The 22,599-nt window shown below is 35.6% G+C and overlaps 1 protein-coding gene across 1 annotated transcript in view; it reads left to right on the plus strand.

Moving 5' to 3' along the window:
• The window catches only part of Vps8 (VPS8 subunit of CORVET complex), a 252,940-nt gene that overhangs the window by 98,026 nt on the left and 132,315 nt on the right, over positions 1-22,599 (plus strand). Inside the window, exons 23-27 of the mRNA XM_027951524.2 lie at positions 790-879; positions 3,286-3,337; positions 10,882-10,924; positions 12,619-12,691; positions 12,991-13,110. Coding sequence (XP_027807325.1) covers positions 790-879; positions 3,286-3,337; positions 10,882-10,924; positions 12,619-12,691; positions 12,991-13,110 — 378 coding nt within the window. The remainder of the gene's footprint in view (positions 1-789; positions 880-3,285; positions 3,338-10,881; positions 10,925-12,618; positions 12,692-12,990; positions 13,111-22,599) is intronic.

The raw sequence follows: 22,599 nt of genomic DNA on the forward strand, positions 1-22,599 counted from the left end.
GCATGTACTGTCAGCTTTTTTTTTTTTTTTTTTTTTTGTACCAGAGATTGAACCCCAGGGTGCTTAACCATTGAGCCACATCCCCAACCCTTTTAAAATATTTTATTTAGAGACAGGGTCTCACTGAGTTGCTAAGGGCCTTGCTAAATTGCTGAGACTGGCTTTGAACTCTCGATCCTCCTGCCTCAGCCTCCCAAGCTGCTGGGATTACAAGTGCATGCCACTGCACCTGGCTCAGGGATGACTTTTTGAATACTCCAAATCAAGTTAGGTTCTTTTATAATGTTTTTTCATATTTGTAGGTCATTAATTTTTTATATACTTGAATATCTTCTCTACGTCAAAACTCATACTATTTTGTACTCCTCTTTTTTTTTTAATTGGGTATCTAGGATAAATGTAAGCTCTATAAAGGTAGGGAATAGATCTGGATTTGTCTGTCATTTTATCCCCAGTGCCTAAGAGAACCCAAATATAAGTGTTTGGTAAATAGTTGTAGAACTATTGAGAAGAAGCAAAATGAATAATGGAAAGGATAAAGAGGAAATAAAATTAGACATTGGACAACGTTTAAAAGTAGTTATTGTACTATTAAAATAATATTGAACCTACAATATCTGTTACCTAGCCATTGTGTTTGAGTTGCTTCAATTTCAGTTTTTACCAGAGAAGAAAGAAGAACAAATAAGGAAGAAAACTCAAGATATTTTCCATTCTTAAAGCTTTAAGTGGTTTAATTGGTGAGACTTAGTAAATTATATAGATCAAGTGACTTTTCCTTTTTTATAGGTAGTTCTCATGTGCTGGGAAAATCGTCTATATGATGCTATGATCTATGTCTATAACAGAGGCATGAATGAGTTTATTAGTCCAATGGAGGTAAGATATTTTGAAACTTAAGACATAAATTTAATATTGTCTACTAATTTTTTCCCTGTTCTTATTTTGCTTTGAACATCTGATTATCTTAAAATTTCCTCTTGATTTATTAGACTTGCATGTGTTTTAGCTTGGGTATTTTAAGTAGTCTTTATTAAATTATTAATTAATTAATTTTTGGTGCTGAGGCTCGAACCCAGGGGCTCATGCATGATAAGCATTTGCTCTACCACTGAGCTACACCTCAGCCCAGCAGTCTTTAATTTCATGTCTTCTGCCATTGTTTTCTTGCCTATCCATGTAAATAGAAATTTATATCCCAGGGAACAGTTGAAAAAATTAAAAGTAATGCTTACTTGTTAGACTGTAAGCTTTTTTCCTCCAAGGAATTTTTCAACTGTAGCAACTTTCCTAAGAGGTTTAAGAAATTTGTTTTATATAATTATTGTAAATCATAAATGTGTTGTTGCTTACTGCTGTTTTGCATATACATTCTGCTGAGGGAGGTCCTGAGAATGGTAGGATGTCATTATTTGTTAATTACTAATGTATTGTTTTTCCAAATTTGAAATTTTATAACATTTGTGGTAATTTTTTTATTCTCCTTTCCAAGAGAGTTAAAAAAGCATTTATGCTTTTATTTTATCCATCTTGTCATTGCCTTACATTAAGGACAGATTGGATAATGGCGCTACAGATATATGTGGTATACCCTCAACCCACTGCTTTATTATAGTGACTAATGTACCCCAACAGAGTCAGGAATCCACTGAAAACATCTAGTCAATTTTATTTGGCAAATTTAATACCATCCAAAAACTGTTCTCAGTATTACTAAGTCTGCAGTTGTTCTATGGAATTTCAGCCTTCTTTGAGCATACTAGCTTAGTAGTGTGTTTATTCCTTTAATTCATAACTCTTCAAATTTAGTTGTACCTCTCATCTCTTGAGTGCTTCATCCCTACTCTCCAGGTTTTGACCCTGATTGTGTATATGTCAAGAAAGGATTCTTTTTCTTAATACCTCTCAGCTGCTAAATCATCAAAGTTCATTACTGAGAAAGGCCCTGAGAAAGACTTAGTTACCTCCTCAGTGAGGTCCAGTGCTATCCTATGTACAGAAATGTTCTCTGTGCCAACACTAGTCCCCAGTTGGGAAGAATTAATTCAGTTTCTAGTGTATCTCAAAGTAATCCCTCAAAGCAGATCCAAATTTGATACATTCTACATTTACAAAAATGATTGCTGACTTTTATGTTGCTTTTGAAATTTTTCTTTTGTGTGGATTGTTTTATTCCTCACAGTCTGATTTACATTTATACCTATACATCTCAAATGGAACACGAGGCTATTGAGGTTGCCTAATGGCTTTCAGCAGGAGCTTGGTATTTGTTATAAACAGTCATTTTAGAGATTTTAACCATGGGAGGTTAGGTGGTTCCTCTTTTATAATTCTCTGTCTATAAAGAAATCACTTTTCAGTGTTTAAAGTTTAGCTCTTTTAGCACTTGGGGAGGTCTGCATTAAGGGAAGATATCCTATCTTTTGAAATTTTTTAGACTTTCTAAATGAAAGACATTGTCATCCCGTTTGAAGTGACTACTGTAGCCTCTGAAGTCTTTCCTTTGTTCAGTTTTGGCTGCTTCTGAAGGAAAAGTAGTGCCTTGTGTTAAGAGGACAAATGTTTCCTCTATCAACTTAGGTCTCAATGATGGGAGGCAACAAAGGGGGTGTCGAGGAGGATGTGAATTTATTTGACAATATACATATTTACAGGAGAAAAGACAAGGCTTATCCATGGGAGCACTCACTAATAAGTAGCGCTGCTGAGTAGCCAAAGGTGAAGTTTTGTATACCAGCTTAACAAAAATGGGGGAGACAGTGGAGTTGGGACTTCAATGGGAAGGTATGGAAAGTTCTAGGCTTTTTGGTGCTAATAGAAGTGAATTTGCACCTTCTTGGAAAAGGTCAGTCTTCTCCCAAATAAGACACTCCTTCTAGGGGTTCCATGAGACTGTATTTTGGGGAGGCTTAAATTAAGATAGTTTTTTCTATGCTATGGAGTGTTTAGATGTTTTCAGCTTAAAGTAATCTTCATCATCACTTTGGTGAGATATTAATCTCTTCATTTGCTTATTTTTTTTAAAAGAAGAAAGCCTCTTTAAGAACCTAAGTCTTATATCAAAAATTATAATCTCAGCAAAGACCTTCATGTAACTGGTATTAAATGTTTAATATCACAATGATTTTCCATTGTGCTATTTCTAAATAGTTCATGTACACATTAAGTTTTTATATTTAATCGAATTCCATCAGAGAAAGGAAATTGATAAAATAAGATTCTTGATTATCTTTAAAAAATGTTGTCCTTTGAAATGATGTTGTTTTTTTGTTAATTTTAATGCAGAAGCTTTTCAGAGTCATTGCTCCTCCTCTGAATTCAGGAAAAACACTAACAGGTATTACTTTTCTAAGCCTTAATTTTTTTCTTTCTTTTGTATTTTAAGGTATTATTTAAATGTTATAAAATTCAATTCACCAATTATATGTGTACAGTGGGAATTTTGCTAATCATTATAATCATATAATCACCACCCTAATCAAACCATAGAAGAAACTATGTAATTACTCATACTTAAAATTTTCCATGTAATCCTTTGTACTTCAGATATCCCTTGTGATAGTGGATGTTTAGAAGTGTGTTATTTTCTACCTATTTGTGAATTTCTCAATTTCCTTCTGATATTGATTTCTATTTTTGTTCTGTAGTCAGAGGATATACTTTCTGTGACTTCTTTTTTTATTTTTTTGCTTTCACAGGTAGTCTTTTCTGGAGAATATTTCATGTGCAGTTGAGAATAATGTATTGAATGTGTTTTGTTGTTTAGTGGAACATTCTGTAGCTGTCTGGGAGGCTTGGAACCATCAGAAGTCCAGTTCCACTGCTACTTGATGAAGCCAATAATTTGAGGGACTGAGTGACAGGAGAAGAAAGAACTTTATGGGCAATAAGCCAACTGATAGAAAATGGAGAGCTGTCACCCAAATTCTGTCTAGTCAGAGATCACTAACATAAAAGCTTATGTGGATAAGTCTGGATAGTCTAAATTTAGTTATAGCCCGGTGGACACTGGAATGGTCATTAATTCTTGGAGTAGTCAGTTCCCTTGATGTGCTTTGCTGTTGTTCATGGGTTACCAGGTATCCAGGCATTCCCGGTTCCTAAAAAAAAAATCTAAAGAAAGAACTGATTAGTAGGTCATGTGACTGGAGTTATTCTTTGATTTTTTTTTCCCTTTATTTTTCTTGTCAGGTAAAGCTGACTTTATTGGTTAATTATTTGAGGAGTGAGACATAGGAGAGTGAGGCAAAACAAACTATGAAAAATGCCTTGCTAGTGCTAGAAACAAGTTTTCCTCTTCACTGGCTTCAGTTATCAGACTGGTTAGCAGTAGGAGCAAGTTAATCTACTGAGTGGCTTCAGGCTTATAGTTTGTTCAAGTCTTCTATTTCCTATTTATCTTCCACTACTTCTTTTATCCATTATTGAAGGTATGGTATTAAAGTCTTCAGTTGTTCAATTGTCTGTTCCTTGTGTGTGTGTTCAATTCCCTGTTGCAGGGAATTGAACCTAGGGCCTTGCACATGCTAGGCAAGTGCTCTACCACTAAACTATATCCCCAGTCCTTTTCTTTCTTTTGAGACACAGTCTTGATAAATTGCCCACACTGGCCTTGAACTTGGAATTACTCTGCCTCATCCTCCCAAATAGCTAGGATTATAGGCATTCACCACTGTGCCCAGCTGAATTGTCTGTTTCTCATTTCAGTTCTATCAGTTCTTGCTTATTTTTTTATAGCAAGTATACACAAAATATTTATTACTTGAATTAATGACAGTTTCATCCAACAATCTATAACCTGCTTAAAAACTATGATACTTCTGGAATTTTATACAATCTTTCTTTTGTGCTCTAGTTTTCAAAAGCTTTGATAATTCTATTTCTTATAAAACATTTTTTATGTTCATGGTGAATAAATTGGTGGCATTTCTACCATAGTCCTAGTCCTAAGACCTATCTCTTGAAGGTACCAACAAATCAGGTCTGGCTACTTGCTTTAAAAATCAAAGAGAGGGCTGGAGTAAAGAGAGGGCTGAGTGAGCTCAGTGGTAGAGTCTTGCCTGGCATGTATGGGGCACTAGGTTCGATCCTTAGCATCACATCAAAATAAATAAAGAAAGAAGATATTGTGTCTGTCTATAACTAATAAGTGTGTGTGTGTGTGTGTGTGTGTGTGTGTGTGTTTTCCAAAGAAAAATGTAATGATGAAAAGTAGGAAAGGAACTTAAATCAATATAGCTATACTGGGAAGATTAAGGAGAATAGCATTTCCAATCCTGTCTTTGGTGGTATTAACATGAGTTTCCAGATTACATAGAAAAAATGGACCAGAAATGTGCATAGTCAAGCAGTCTTGATCACACTGTATGGTTTGATTGATCATTATCCCAGGACTGGTTGAGCAGGGCCTTGTGCATAAGAAAGTTGCTGTTGCTGTGGTGCACACCTGTAATTCCAGTGACTTAGGAATCTGAGACAGGAAGATTGCAAGCTTGAGGCCAGACTCAGTAACTTAGCAAGGCCCTTAGCACCTTAGTGAGATGCTGTCTTAAAATACAAAATGAAAAGAACTAGAGATGTAGCTCAGTGGTAAAGTGTCCCTGGGCTCAATCCCCAGTACCCTATCCTCCTCCAAAATTACCAACAAACAGAAAAAATTTGGTGTTTCCTGGTGCTAGTTTTATCACAAGATGTTTATTAATCAGACTTATTGTTCCTGCAATCCAAGGTATCCCAGAGCAGAAGAAACTGATGCAAAATGGAAACAGAAGTCTTCATAATTTTAGTTCAAATGAAAAGGTAGACGTTCCTTCCAGATTCACCCAGTTGCCACATATATAAACTGAAACAAAAATGTGAATTAAATATTTAGAACACCTTCCAAAAACTCATTAATTGTATTCTACCACTTTAGGCTTTACTTAGAAGTTTTCTATTTTATGTGAAACTTATTGTCCTTGAAATTTTGTGATTATATAGTAGAAGTCAATATTTAAAAGCATCTATACTTCAGAAAGTCAGGAAGGCAGGACCTGAAAAAGACTTTCTTTATTAGAGACTGTTTTGTTTTCATTAGAAATACGGCATGGTCATAATTGTATGCTCACATGTCACACAGTCTATTACTAGAGAAATATTTTGTGCAGTTGATAGTTTTAATTTTCCATTTTTTGTTAAAAATGTAATCTTCATTGTTATCAAGAAGAGAAGTATGTATTTCTTCCATTTCAAACTTGCCTATCCAGTTTTGCAGGTCTTTTGCATTGTTTGTCATCCACAACTTTGCAAAATAGCCTTTTCCTTTTCATATTTGAAGTATTTCATACTTCTACCTTTTGATTTGTGAGCTGCTTTAAAATTTCTCCAGGAATGTCTTTTAGTTTACACATTTAGTCTATAACTCTTCATTGTAGCTTGCTGATTGATTTTTTTTTAAAGAGAGAGAGAGAGAGAGAGAGAGAGAGAGAGAGGGAATTTTAATATTTATTTTTTAGTTTTCAGCGGACACAACATCTTTGTTTGTATGTGTTGCTGAGGATCGAACCCGGGCCACACGCACGCCCCACGAGCGCGCTACCGCTTGAGCCACATCCCCAGCCCTGCTGATTGATTTTTAAAAGTGACAAAAATCAGGCCTTGTTTCTGTTTGCTTTCATCCTCAATGACCAAAAATCTCACGTGGCAATTCCTCACCTGATGTAACTTTTCTCTTGTTAACAAACTGGTGGATAATGGGTGATGAACAGGGTTGATGATTTCATATGCCTAATAAAATGCACAAGTATAGCATAACAATGGCAATTCCATCCTAGGTTCTCTTCCTTCTTCCCAACTTGTCCAAGTTGAACAAGGACTAAGATGTTGCCTTTCTGATTATTTCTGCTGTGTCAATCAGTTATATAAATGTTCTCCATTCTTTATGTTGTCTGCAGCACCCTTCCACAGTACCCAGTGTTATTTTCTCTACAGGAATGCAGGAGTCAGTCTGAGCCATGATAGTAGTCAGTGCAACCTGTTTTATGTAGGAGTTTTTTTCACCCATGTTTGGTCTGGTGGTTTTCATTACTCTCTCGGAGTCCTCAGTTCTGGAGGTTAGAGAGCATGGCATCAGCTTTTGCTGGGCTCTTGTGAGGGCCTTACGTCAGATCTCCTTACAGTAACAGAAGCACATGTAAGAAGGATCATATGGTCAGACTGGAAACCAGGGACCCAATTCTTGTTTAATTTTATTTTGGAATTTTTGGTCCTTTGGCAGGCAATTTACAATTTTCTCCTTAGCCTTCACTTCTGACTTAGGCAGAGCCTCAGAGTCAGCCACAGCTTATAGATTCTGGTCTTCCCTGGGTACCTATACAGTCCTGCACATAGAGCTTTTCAGAAACCTCTGGAGACCCTTCTTCTGTTTATTCTTGTATGTTTTTTGGAGAGCACTTACTGTTTTCAGAAATGTCAGGGATAGTGCTGTTACCACAGAATGAATTCTGAGTCAGGACAAGAAAAGGCATGTGGAGATTCTGGATTCTGTTATTCTCCACTGTTTTATTTTTTCCCCTAATTTTCTCAGGTAATTTTCCTGAGATTAGAGCTAGCCAATTCTCTGAGACAGGGCAGTTGAGAGTTCTAACCCCATTTTTCCCCTTCAGGTGGCTTCTCAGTTGCTGGTTTTCACAGCTGTGGAAGTTGTGAGGTTATTGGTTTTAAATCTACAGTGAAGCTGGGGAAAATAGGACGGTAGTAGGTAAAGTTAGATACTATAAAGCCCACTCATAGTTATTTCTGAGATTTAGGCATTTTTCTTGAATAAATATTCCTCAGATTACAGCAACTCTTTACTTTTTCAAGAGTTCTAAAAAAGTTGATTTTAAGAATTTACTTTCATGGAAGAACAGCATTTTGGAGGAGTGAAATCCACCATTTCAGAGTGTGTCCTGCTAGATTTTTATTTTGTTTGTAGTGCTGGGGATAGACCCAGAGCCTCACACATGCTAAGTAAGTGCCCTACCACTGAGCTGTATCCCCAGATCCTAATTTTTGTTTTGGGCTTTTTCCCACCCTCTTTTCTCCACCATAGATGATTTCTATTGCCCTACCCCCAGGTTCACTTGCTCTTTCCTCTTTCATGTCAATTTAGCTGTTTATTCCACTCAGTGAATTTTTGTTTTCAACAATTGTGTTTTTGAATCTGTAATTTCTATTTAGTTATTTTTTATAGGTTCTGCTGGATTTATCTTCATTTATCTGTTGAAATTTTCATGCATTGAAACATCCTATTTTACTTCATTGAGGATAATTATAGTTACTTTTTTTTTCTTTCTTGTCTATTCTAACCTTTTATTTATCTCAAAATTGTATTTGTTCAGGGATAACACAAAATATAGTAGAAATACAGCAAGATTTATTAGAGAGGGGAAAGACACCCTCAAAGGAGAATGTGAGTTGTTTCAAAGAGGAGAGAGCAGTGGTACCCCTTTGTTCCCTGGTTTTAGAGGAGGTCTCAGGGAAGCTTCTAGAGAGTTTTATCCAGGTACCACCTTTCAACCTTTGACTAACAGTAGGTAGCATATTTTGAAGTTCTTAATGCACTTGATTTTGTTCATAGGCACCCAAGAGAAACCCATGGTGGGTGCAAGAGATTTTACTAGTATATATGAGATTAAAATGACATGCTGAAGATCCGAAGGTCACTTTGGCCTGTACTGACTGGTTCTAATTTGAATTTGTTTTTACAGATTTTTATAGTCAGTGGGCTTTGTTTCTAATTATCCTGTTTTTCTGGGTCTTGAACTCTGGTTGGTGTAAAGGTCACAAAAGTTTCTTCTTCAGGGTGACTTGTGTCCTTCTTATTGGAAGGGAGGAATCTTAAGTTCCTCAGCCTGGAGAATAGACCTGCATATAATGGGTCGCTTGTGGAGCGATGTAACATATCCTGTTGACTTAAGCCAGAGCAGGACCAGAATGGCCCTGGATAAATTGCTTTTAAAAGAAAACATGAGAAGGGCTAGCACACCCAGTTTGTAGAATTATCCCTTTAACTTCATGTTCCTACTACTCATGTCTATGTGCAACCTTTCCTTCCCTCCTCTTTCCCTCCTTTGTGTCTTTTCCATTCCTGGTTTCTTTCTTTCTTTTTTTTTTAAGACTTTTTTAAAAACATATTTTTTCTAGTTGTCAATGGACCTTTATTTAATTTGTTTATATATGGTGCTGAGAATTGAACCCAGTGTCTCACACATGCTAGGCAAGTGCTCTACCACTGAGCTACAACCCCAGCCCATTCCTGATTTCCTGGTTTCACTTTTCCCCTAGGCCAGAAAGATCAGGGGTTTTTCTATGTGCTGTCTGTCTCATGTATTCGAGTCACATTACACAGAAACACAGGGAAAGGACACAAAGGAGATAAAAGTATGGCTGCCTGTCTTTTCCCCAAGTGAATCTGAACCCCCTGCCAGATTTTATGCTTCTATTCACTGTTTAATAACTTTGGGTAGTTTATTTTATTATATCCAGGTTTTACGGGATTTTTTGTTTCATTTTTTTGAGGGTGAGGCAAGGGGAGTCATTTTGTATAGTCTTAACTTCTTGTGCCTATCAGTGGCCCTGAACCTAATCTTTTTGAAACAGACTTGAAAATTAACTTTCACATAAATGTCCACCAGAAATAAAAGTGTAGTATAGTATTGAAACATCCAAATGGAACTGTTGAGTTTTTATGAAAGAGGATATTGGGGAGGGTTCAGTTGTACAAAATTAAGAACTTTATCAGTTCAGTTCACTGTGCATTTACTAATCACCTCCTGAGTGCCAGACGTTGTACTGGGTGCTAGAAATAGAGATAACACAGATAACCTGCTCCTAATAAATTCATAGGAGTGGAATAATGGTGATACACATGTTAAACAAGTAAATTTAACTCTAAGAATATTATGAGCTAGACACATTCTACCTGAGATTTCTAACAATTAAAGTGTTTACCTAATGAGTCAATAAACATGAATATGGTATATTCGTAAGGCAATTGCTACCGTATATTACTAGTTGAGTTGAATCAAATAACATTTGAAATTGAAGCAAAATTCAATTATTCATACAATTTTTAGCAACTCAAATTTGTATGAATTACATCACATATTTAGAGTATTTAAAAAGGATAAAACGTGTTTGCTGGCATTATGTCTCATATTCACATATCTAAATTAGAAACTTTACCTTATCTTTATTACCAACCACAGATTCCCATAATCTGCATACCACACAAATTCCTGATTACTTCACCCTTACTTCATTCTATGTTGCCTTTGACCTTTTGGACTAAAAATTGACCTAATTATCTTTCACATACCTTTTTGTTTACATATTGGTTTATATAATCAGATGACAGAATTTTACATTTTTTGACATGTTAATAGAAAGGGCTCTAAGGATCATTTATTTGAGCTAAGTTACTTTAAACATTTAGAAACAATGGCCTTCTCAACCCTACTGCACTAGGAGTGGTAAAAGTCCATGTTAACAAATGAGAAGACATAGTTATGCCTTAGTGTCAGTTAATTGGTCTTGATCTATAGTTGAACTCATTGCCTGCTTTACACCTTCCCCTGGTCCTAAGCTAGGGTTTAAGATAACAGCACATAGATTTCTACCCTCAAGTCTATTCCTTCCACATGTGTCTTTGACTAACTCATGGATTTTTTTCTATGAATAGAATCCAATGAATTTTTTTTTTTTTTAAGTTCAAGTGGTCTTATCTCAATTTTCTGTTGTTTGGAAATAAATATATTTATCTCACCTTAAATGCCAAGTTTTACATTTTGTTTCCACATGAAGATTGTATTTCTGACAAGGTTTTGAGAAAGAATTGCTAAAGATATTTTTCTATTTTAGATGAGCAAGTTGTTATGGGCAACAAGCTTCTTGTATATATTAGGTAAGGGATTTTTATTTATTCATCTGTGACCATGTTTCTTCTGTACTTTCCTATATATTTAAGAGATTCTATGTCTTATCCATATAGTACTGTTCATTTTTCTAAGTTCTTTTATGCAGAGTAGTGGTTCTCATGTTTGGCAATCTTTAAAGACATGTTTAGTTATATCCATCCAGGATATTACTGGTATCTAGTGGGAAGAGGCCAGGATGTCAAACATCCCACAATGCATAGTGTAATCCCTGCAACAAAAATTACCTAGCCCAAAATATCAATAGAACTATGGTTGAGAAACCCTGATATAGGATATTTTATTTTTACTACCAGAAATTCTGTATGATATATAGTACTTCTAGTTTATATGTAAGGGCAAGAGATTTGTTTAAATCATGAAAAAGTGATAGAGCTAAAACTAGAATTTTTGTCTCTTACTCTTGGAGCAGAATTGATTCCAATAGACTATATTGGCTCGGAATTGACTCCAAAGAGAACTTTTAGCTAGATAACTGGTTGGCAGGAAGATAGGAAGGTGGCAGAACCTGTCAGAGTCTCATTTTAGTTCTTGTTTAGCATGAGGGTTAACTTTGAGACCCATTATACATTGTTGCATTGACTCTTTAGTGAGAAAGAACATTGTGTACTTTATCATTTGTACTTTAAACTCTTTAGAGTATGCTGGTATCCACTTGTCTCTAGGCTAATATTGAAAATTGATGACTGATTCAAAGATTTTTAAAGTTGCTCCTCCCCAAACCAAAAAGAAAACATATTCAGAAGAAATTTATCATAATTCAGTCCACATGGTAGGTCATTAATCATAAAGAAGGTCTTATTTGGAGGTGAATCTGCAAGGGGATTTTGGGGTATAGCTCAGTGGTAGAGTGCTGGCCTAGCATGCATAAGGCCCTGGGGGGAGGCACCACCACTGCAAAATAAGACAAACAACAAAATAACAACAACAGCAACAACAACAAAAAAACTATAGAGTGAATTTTGCCTCAGGTTCTAACTCTCCTTAAAGGCTTGTCCTATTGCAGACATTTTCCAGATATTTATTATGCTAGTTCATGCCCCATTTTTAAAATCACCATTCTTAAAATCAGTGGTTTAAATGTCTCTAAGGGTGGGGCTTTTAACAGGTAACTCATAGTTTAATGTTGCCATTCAGTTTTCTAAATACTAAGTATGAGGCATAAGGGTAGTGTGTTCTCATTCCTTTCTGCCCCTTTAGTGCAGGAAATGGAAGCCACCACTCTGTCACAGGATATGGTACTTCACCATCATTTTCATATCCTATATTTTCTGAACTGGATGTCATCTTTTTTTTAAATTTTAGGTTTTTTTTATTGAGTACATAAAACATAAAATTTATACATATTTAGGGGTGCCATGTGATGTCTTAACAAATGTATAGATGGCATAATATTTAAATCAGGGTAAACCTCTCTCCACAAACATCCTTTGTGATAAAAAAAGGTTCAAAATTCTTCTAGTTTTTTGAAATATACATACATTATCTTTAAATATATAAGTCTACAGTAAATTAACAGTGATCTGATTTTGAACTTGACCTAATTGACAAAAACTGAGTCTACTTCAAGATCAAACTAGTGTTTAGTGAGGAATAGTGTATTACTCACTTGAAAGTTGCACTTTTACAAGTGATCAGATCTGTTCCCATTCTTTTCTTCTAGTTGTTGTCTGGCAGGTCGAGCCTATCCCCTTGGTGATATCCCTGAAGATCTTGTTCCCTTGGTTAAAAACCAGGTTGGTACTGTTTTCTTTACATTTTTAGTTGTTTATACTTCTTACGGAGAAGCACTGAAGATATTGCAGATGAGGATTACATTTGGCTCAGGAACTACTGCCTATATAGGAGAGAGCCTACTCGCTTTCACTAAAGTGGACGGTTTTAGCTGATAGAGGATTTAAGAGAGAACTTTTTACACAGTGGTGATTTGAACTGAATTTAGTTTGCCTTTATTTTATCCAGATGGGCATCATTGCTTCAACAAGATACTTTATAAGAAGAGAAAATGATCAACAATTTGCTTTTCTCCTCATAGGTTTTCGAATTTCTGATTCGCCTACATTCAGCAGAAGCATCCCCTGAGGAAGAAATCTATCCTTATGTTAGGACTTTGCTACATTTTGACACAAGAGAATTTCTAAATGTATTGGCACTGGTAAGAAACAGTTTGATTTTAAGTTGTTGTCAAAGGCATCAAGGTGATAATTTTTTTAATAGAGAGAAAGAAAAATTAAAATCTTTATGTGAGTGTAATTTTTATGCCCTGGGCAGTGTTTCAGATGTTTGTTATTGTTGTGCCACCCTTATGTCCTCTCTAGTTACTTAGAGCCCTACCTCTCCTCTTCTATCGCTGTGTCTGTCTCTAAAGCACACTCATGGGCCGGGGGTAAAACTTAGTGGTAGAATGCTTGCCTAGTATGCATAAGGTCCTGGGTTTGATCCCCAGCTCCCCAGCACCAAAAACAAAACAAAGATAACCAACAACATATCATCTAAAACACATTCATCAAAAGTTAAAACAAACAAGACTAATGTAGTGCATCTCTGTGGCACCCATCAAACTGTATGAACAAGGGCTCTGAAGAAATGTGGTGATGTTGACAGTGGAAAATAACTGGAGTTGAAATTGAACATGGAGGCTTCCTGCTGTAAAACACCCTTGTACCTGTTTAATTAGAGATGAATTTGGATGAGCTAGGTTTTCTGTGAAAATGTCTCTAGGGGAATAATTATATAAAACATGATGAATCATCCCATTTAATAGTATTGTAATTGTTTTTTAAAAAAGCTTTTGGTAAGATGGAAAGTGCATTTATTTATAGTGTTTAGTGAAAACATCTGGCTCACAATAATGTGGAACACACTCACATTTACCCAGTATCTGGAGGAAAAAAAAAAACAAGACAAAAAGGAAGCATACTTAAATGTTAATAGTGATTAACTGGGGAGTGCAGTGTGGCAGAGCCTTTGGAAACCGGAAACCCAGATCCGTGAATTTGTAACTAGGTTGGTATGGGTCTGTCTGATCCCTGCCATCCTGTGGAAAGTCAAACACTGGGAGTATTTCGCCCAGGGGAACACAGGTTAAAGAGGCAGGATAAAGCTGGGCTCTCCTTAGCTCCTTGAGTCTGAGGCTTGCAAGGACTGACAGGACTGACTATAGTGGATCAAAATTGGAAGGTTGGAAGAGGGTGTGAGGGTATTTTGCTCTCAGCCTGCCCGGACAGCTGGTCTGACACCCACCAGGTTCCTAGGGGCCCACTTGGGCCAGAACTTGCTTGTCCTGGCACCAGCCTGGTCCCTTAACTCCCTACTCAGACCAGTCTCCTGGTCCCACCAGGTCTGGAATTAATCTGGCATCAATCTGGCACCCAACCTGGCCCCCCAGCTTCCCAGTCCCTAGTCTCCAGTCTCCCAGTCCCCTCCCTGGCTCCCAATCCAGCCCATTCCTTGTAGCTTCACTGCTGACTCTTGGGTCTCAGTGCCTGTCTTTGATCCACCCGACACAAAACAGCAGGGCCCCAACATGGCAGGGCCTCAACTCACCCCATGCATCACATAGCCGCCAGACTCACCCAGTCCAGCACTTATCTTTGTGACTGGCATGCAGGTCCTTGCTCCCAGACCTCAGGACCAGTTGGGAGAGAAGCACCTGATCAGGAATTCAAAAGGACAGGGGCTGGAGAGATTGAGTTTGGAGACTGAATCAGAGACCAGAAATTGGGGGCCCTCAGGCAATGTAGGGGACTAAGAACAGGCTCCTATACCACATGAGTGGAATCCAAAGGAAATTCCTGGAATGCAGTCTTCCAGCGTGGACTGGCAATTACTAGGTCCTGAAGGTGCTCTGACTTAAAATCTATAGACCAATTGTCATTTGGTGAAGAGCATACCTTAGAAGCTGTATGAGCTTACACCCTAACTCGAGGAGTTCTGAGCTTACACCCTAACTCGAGGAGTTCTGCCTCCAGGATTAACCATCTCACCCTAGCTATCCCATCCACCCTGAGGGTGGAGCAAGCATCAGACTCTAGACAGTCCCACCTAGCTGCTGAGAAGGGAAGCTGAGAAACTTTTGAACTCCAATAGAAACAATTGTTCAATTTTTCATTGAGACTTTTTTCTCTTTTTATTTTTTCCTCCCACATTTCTACCATTTTTGAAACCAATTATTTTCCATGAATCAGTTTATTGAGGACTAGGATGTCTGAATAGTATATTGCAGTTTCACTTTGTATTCTTGCATTTATACTTTTATCTTTGTATTTTTAATTGTTTTTATTTTCAAAAATTTTTATTATATATATGTTTTTTCTCTTATTTTTCTTTTTCCTTTGATTTTTTCTCTTTTTTCCTACTAACAGCCGACCTCTATTATTCCCTCTTTCACTCTTCCTATAATTTTTTTACTTCTATTGTCTCTCCTCATTTCTCATAAGCATCATATTCTACACTACTCCTGTTTCTCTTTGTCCACCGTTTGAAATTGTAAACCCTTTTGCAAACTTACAGTTTTTATTATAGACAATAACTGAACACATCATTTCTGTTTATTGCAACAAAACTGTAGATGTTATAGTAGGAGCTATTTGGTGTAAGGCTGTATATTGTTTGCATTGATTGCTGTTATTATTTGTCTCCCCCTTAAAGGCGAGGTACTGGAAAATTTCAGGGACACTATAAGTCTACAGGTTAGAAACTGTACTGCCTCAGATCCACATTGCTAAATAGGTAGATACACAAATAGCATTAAAAAACAAGGGAACAAATTATCCCAAACAAACCAAGATGTGCCAATGATAGAATCCACTGGCACCACGGTAGAAGAAATGTCAGAGAAGGTACATAGTTAAACTGACCCATGAGGTAAAGGATGGTATAAGGAAGGAAATCAGAGACAAAATTCAGGAGGTGAAAGATCACTTCAATAAAGAGATAGAGATTTTGAAAAGAAATCAGGCAGAAATCCTTGAAGTGAAGGAATTAATAAACCAAATTAAAAATTCAATGGAAAGCATTATCTACAGACTAAATCACTTGGAAGACAGAACTTCAGGAATGAAGACAAAATATATAATCCTGAAAATAAAGTTGACCATGGAGAGAAGATGTTAAGAGAACATGAACAGAACTTCCAAGAAATATAGGATAACATGAAAAGACTATGTTTAAAATTTATCAGGATAGATGAAGGCATGGCGATACATACCAAAGGAATGCATAATCTTTTTAATGAAATGATAATAGAAAACTTCCCAAACTTAAAGAATGTAATGGAAAATCCAATATAGGAGGCTTATAGGACTCTGAATGTACAAAATGACAATATACTCACACCAAGGCACATTATTATGAAAATACCTAACATACCAAATGAAGGTAGGATTTTATTTTATATCTTTGTTTTATTTATTTATTTATTTTTGTATGTGGTGTTGAGGATTAAACCCAGTGCCTCATGCATTTGAGGCAAGCGCTCAGCCACTGAGCTACAACCTGAGCCCAAAGATAGAATTTTAAAGGCTGCCAGAGAAAAATCTCAGATAACATTTAGGGGAAAACCAATTCGGATCTCAGCTGATTTCTCAAACCAGATCTTCAAAGCTAGGAAGTCTTGGAATAATATATTCCACGCTGTGAAGGAAAATGAATGCCAACCAAGAACTCTATACCCAGCAAAATTAAGCGTCTGATTTGAAGATGATCTAAAAGCCTTCCATAATAAACAAAAGAATTCACAACTAGAAAGCCTGTACTATAGAACATTTTCAGCAAAAATTCCATGGAGATGAAATGAAAAGTGAAAACCAGCAAAGAGAGGAACTATATACTAAAAGAATAATCAGTCTAAGGAGAAACTAATACAAATTCCACCAAGATAACTGGGAATACAAATCATATCTCAATAATAACCTCGAATATAAACTCATCAATCAAATTACATAGACTGGAAGATTGGATTATAAAACAATACCCAACAATATGCTGTCTCCAAAGTGTCACCTCATAGGCAAAGACATCTACAGACCGAAGGTGAAAGGATGGGAAAAAGCATATCATTCACATGGGTTGCATAAACAAGCAGGGGTTTCTGTCCTCATATCAGTAAAGTGGACTTGAAGCTAAAGTTAATCAGAGGGGACAAAGATGGATATTTCATACTGCTTAAAGGAATCAATAAGACATAGCAATCGTAACTATTTATACCCCAAACAATGGAGCTTCTACGTATATAAAAAAAGCTTTCTGAATTTCAAGAATCAAATAGACCACAGCACAATAATACTGGGTGACTTTAACAAACCTCTTTCACCACTGTATAGATCCTCCAAACAAAAACTGAACAAAGAAATTATAGAACTAAATAATACAATCAATGATTTAGATTTAACAGACATATATAAAGTATTTCTTCCATCAATGATTGAATATACTCTTTTCTCAGCAACACATGGATCCTTCTTTAAAATAGACCTTATCTTATACCACAAAGCAACTCTTGGAAAATACAAAAAAATAGGGATAATACCTTGCATTCTATTAGAACATAATGGAATGAAATCTGAAATCAATGATAAAATAAAAAATAGAAGCTACTCTAACATCTGGAAATAAATAATATACTATTGCATGACCAATGGATAGCAGAAGAAATCAGGGATGAAATAAAAAAAATACTCGGGAGGAGTCTTACATCTTACCATGTAAACTCTCAGTGTATGCTGATACTATTTTGTACAAATACAGGAAAGATAATCAGAATACAATAGATTTTGGTACCAATTTTTAAGTAATAACAGAATGTCATATAGTATGGATTATTCTTTATAGTTTATGGAGTAACTCAAAGAAGGATTGTGAGAAAAGAAAATCTGTAGAACTAATAATCAGTGGAAATTATGTAAGATCATTTCCATTTCTGTCTTTATGACCAGTAAGTTCAGAGCTAAATTTAATTGAGTATATATTTTACCTCTGATTTCAAGTATAATGACATCTAACTTATCTAAATGGTCTAAAAGGAATTTTCTCCTTCATTTTAATTTTGCACATTTTTTTTAAAGCTCTCATAAAATCTTTTAGTTTCTTGGAAGAGATATTGGTACCCTGCTCTCATCATGATAGGAAGGTGAGTTTAAAGTTACAACATTAGAGCTGGATTGTGGCTCAGTGGTAGAGTGCTCACTTAACATGCATGAGGCACTGGGTTCAATCCTTAGCACAGATAGAAATAAAACTACAAAATAAATATATAAATTAAAACTACAAAATAAATATATAAAACTAAAAAATAAATATATAAACTAAAACTAAAAAATAAATGTATAAAAAAAGCCAAACTAAAGTTATAACATTAACAATGCAATACAGAGCAAATTGGGGATGATTAGATTAAGATGATTTCCACTTATATTTGCATAAGTAAATTATTTGTCAGTATATGCTCTCTATTAATACTCTAAGCATTTTTTTCATAATCAGCATATGTTTTCATAATTAATATTAACATCTGGCTACAAAAGTTCTTCAACGTGTTCTGTATCATTAATTAATAACACCCTATTATATAATTATAAATATATGTATGTGTATATATATATATGTGTGTGTGTGTGTGTATGTATATATATCAAGAATACCCTACTGCTATATAGATCATAACGACATCTTACAAGTACCTGCATTCTTAGTATCCCTCTAAAAAACTTGAGCTTTTCTTCTTTAATTAAATTTTAAAATTCTGAGATTTGCCATTATCAGATTTTTTTTCCATGTCAACAATACACCTATGGTCATTTCATAGTTATTTCTGACAAAACTCAATATCCTTTTCCAACTTCCTCTTTGGATAACTCACTTTTAGGTCATTTTTGCTAACATTCCCATGCAAAGCAGTTTTAGACATAAAAAATAACTTTTGAAGAATATATTGATTTTCACAGAGGATCTGGTTTATGAGAGCTACTTTGGATTTTTTATTTTACTACTTAATAGTCTATTTAGCAAAAGCTTTAAAAAACAAACAAGGGACTGGGGATGTGGCTCAAGCGGTAGTGTGCTCGCCTGGCATGCGTGTGGCCCGGGTTCAATCCTCAGCACCACATACTAACAAAGATGTGTCCGCCAAAAACTAAAAAACAAATATTTTTTTAAAAAAATTCTCTCTCTCTCTCTCTCTCTCTCTCTCTTTCTCTCTCTCTCCACTCTCTCCCTTTAAAAACAAACAAACAAACAAACTTTTCAGTCTTCACAATGTGGCAGCCTACTCCACTTGTATAGATTGAACAGAACTTAGGTCCTCTGGCAACTACTTTCCCTGGCATGATTTCCCATTGGCTACCACCCAGGGTTCATTGACTAATAATCCTATCAAAGTTATAGTCAAGATGTGGCCAAGAACTCCTGATTATTTTCTGAATTATGCTCAATCTCAAGAACCTCAATATGACTTCAGTCTTAACTCACTGCATCTTTTCTCTGCAGGATATTTCCACATCAGCCAATAATGAACTCTAATCTCCTGTTTTCATCAACTAAAAAGTAATATTGGTTTAAAATGAGAAATCTCTTAAGAAATTATTATATAAAAGAATGTTATTAGGATGAACAAACACATTGTAGTTTCTAAAATGACTTTAAATGTTTTCCCCCTATTATTCTACTGTACATTATAGATCTACCATAATATGATTTCTACAATAAGATGAAAATAAATGAAAGTACAGTTGAAAAAAAATAGTAATTAACTTTGTAAGATGGGTCAGATTTCCCTGTGAGCATATATTACTTTTTAAAGTTGAATAATAAACTATTAAATTATTTTAAAAAGATAAGTACCCATCAGAAGGTTATTATATCATAGCTTGAATTGGTTTAATATGAAAATCTGACTTCAGCAGCCATAACTTTAGTTTCATAAAAAGAAGGGAAAAGAAACTCAGAACTGGAGGTTAGGTCTAGTTGGTTTAGACCTTAGACCTCTACAGGAGAACATAAGTTGACACTTAGGCAAAAAGAAACAGGAAGTGATGGGGGTTTGGGGAAGAGTGGTAGACAAAACAAAGAATTTTGCATGACTTAAAAAAATTTTTAAAAAAATATATTTAGTTGCAAATGGACATAATTCCTTTTTTACTTTTTTATTTATTTTTATGTGGTGCTGGGGATCAAACCCAATGCCTCATTTGTGTTAGGCAAGCACTCTACAACTGAGCTACAACGCCAGCCCTAATTTTTATTTTTTAAAGGCTGTGGTAGTACTGAAGCACAATTGGTATTATGTCAATGTCTGAATTATGATATTGGCATATATAGTAAGGCTGCAGAATAGTCTCTTTCTCTTATTTGCTTGGAAAATATTTGAGTGCCTAGTATATTCTCTGTGTTAGGGGATATTATACTAACTGGAGGGATATATCCCTAACTGACAAGATGTAAATCCTGCCCTCATGGAGGAAGTGGATCCAGACTTGTAGGTAACACATTATAGCACAGTGTAACATATGCCTTAGGGGAATGCAGAATGCTTTGGGAACACTTAGGAGGGGCACCTAAAGAAAATTAAGGAAGATTTCTTGGATGAAATGATACTCATACCAAATCTCAAGGATAAGTAGAAGTTAAGTGAAGAGTACAGAAAGATATTCTAGGCAGAAGGTCAGAATATATTTTCAAAAGCCTGGAAATGAGACAGACCAATGAGTACTCAAGTAGAAAAAAGTTCAGCATGTCTGCATCTTTAAATATAGGAAAAAGTTCAGAAAGAAATCTAGAGAGAGAGGCAGACACTGGCCTTGTAATCTATAGTAAGAAATTTGGGTTTTATTCTACAAAAGTATGTCACTGTTGAAGCCTTTTAGGAAGAGGAATATCATGATTTAAAGAGATTCCCTCTGACTCTTTTGTCTTAGTCAGTTTGAGCCTATAACAAAACACCATAGATTGAGTGGTGTTTAAATAAAAAGAAATTTATTTCTTACAGTTTTGGAAGCTGGGAATTCAAAGGTCAAGGTGATGGCAGATTCTTTCTGTTTCATGTGTGGCCTTCTTGCTGTGTTCTCATGTGGTGCAAATGGGTAAAAGATCTCTCTGGAGCTTGTTTTGTAAGGTTTTTAATCCATTCATGAGGGCTTTGCCCTCATGTTCTAATCACCTCTGAAAGGCTCCACCCCCTAATACTGTCACATTGGTAATTCAATTTTCAGTATGAATTTGGAGGGGGTAGAGACAAATATTTAGACCATAGCATATGGAAAATGGATTGAAATGAAATAAGACTGGAGATGAGATCTGGTAGCAAATTTTTGGAGTCATATAGATAAAACATAATGGTGGCTTAAATTTGGACAATGGCAATATGGATAACCAAGATGTGAAAAGATAGGGCTAATTATATAGTTAGATACAAAGGCTTCCAGAATTCGGACATGGTGAACTAGAATTACAGTGGTGAAATATTTACTATCTGAAATATTTACTAACTGAAATATTTACTATCTGGCTCTTTATAGAGAATGTTTGTTGACTCCTGGATTAGGATTTAGCTTGCTGTCATTATCATCCAGAAACCCCATAGTAAATTTTAAGGGACTCCAGAAAGAAGGTTTTATGCCTAAATTCACAGATTAGTTTAAACTAGGGTTTTAAGTCCACCTTTGGTTAAGCAACTGTAATTCTACATTAAGACATCTTTGCTTATTATTCCTCTAACAAACATTGAATATTTAGAAGCATCTTTGTGGCATGATAATGTTCTAGCAATGATGTGCCATTTTGGTGGCAGTTGTTAACTACCACCAAAATATGTCATTATGTGTATCATAACATTCACACTGTAGTATGTCACCACTTAATTATATTTATAGAAACAGATTTTCAGTATCTGTTTCAGAACAGTGACTACTTGCTGCCAAAAGGAAAGTGGCTAAGAAAATTCTTTTCTCCTTGCTGTCACTGCTGTAGTTTTTTAAATACATTTGTTAATGCTCCATGCTTTCGTGTTTTAGATGAATAGCACTTACATTAGCAGATTGTACCCTGTGTATCTACAGAGTGACATCTCATCCCAGCAGACTGGGATGAGAGAAACGTGTGTGTGTGTGTGTGTGTGTGTGTGTGTGTGTGTGTGGCATTCACAAAAGTCAAAAGATATAACTGAGAAATTTTCTATTGTATTTTCCTGACTTTTAAAGCAGGGTCATATTTAACCCACATAAAACATAAAAATATCTTCTGATTGAGCTTTCCAGATTAAGATATCCTATAATCTCCTTGGTAACTCATTTCAGGATTTCTCAACTAACTGGCAGCAAAGCAGACTAGTTGAAAAAGAAGGGGGGGGGGCGGGTAGGAAATATGGTGGAATGCAATGGACATCTTTACCCTAGGTACACATATGATTTCACAATGGTGTGACACTATTTCATGTACAACCAAAGAAGTAAAAAATTGTGTTCCATCTGTGTACAGTGTCTCAAAAAACATTCTGCTGTCATGTATAACTGATTAGAACCAATTTTTTAAAAGATATTCTGTTTTTCTCTATAAATAATTAGAGAATTCAAAAGTCATTTTTAAAGCACCTTTTGTGTGCCAGATAAGAGAATGAAAGAAAAGGCATGCTAATAAGAGCAATGGCACTTTG

The sequence above is a fragment of the Marmota flaviventris genome, chromosome 8 (genome assembly GCF_047511675.1).
Source record: "Marmota flaviventris isolate mMarFla1 chromosome 8, mMarFla1.hap1, whole genome shotgun sequence".
Classification (NCBI taxonomy): domain Eukaryota; kingdom Metazoa; phylum Chordata; class Mammalia; order Rodentia; family Sciuridae; genus Marmota; species Marmota flaviventris.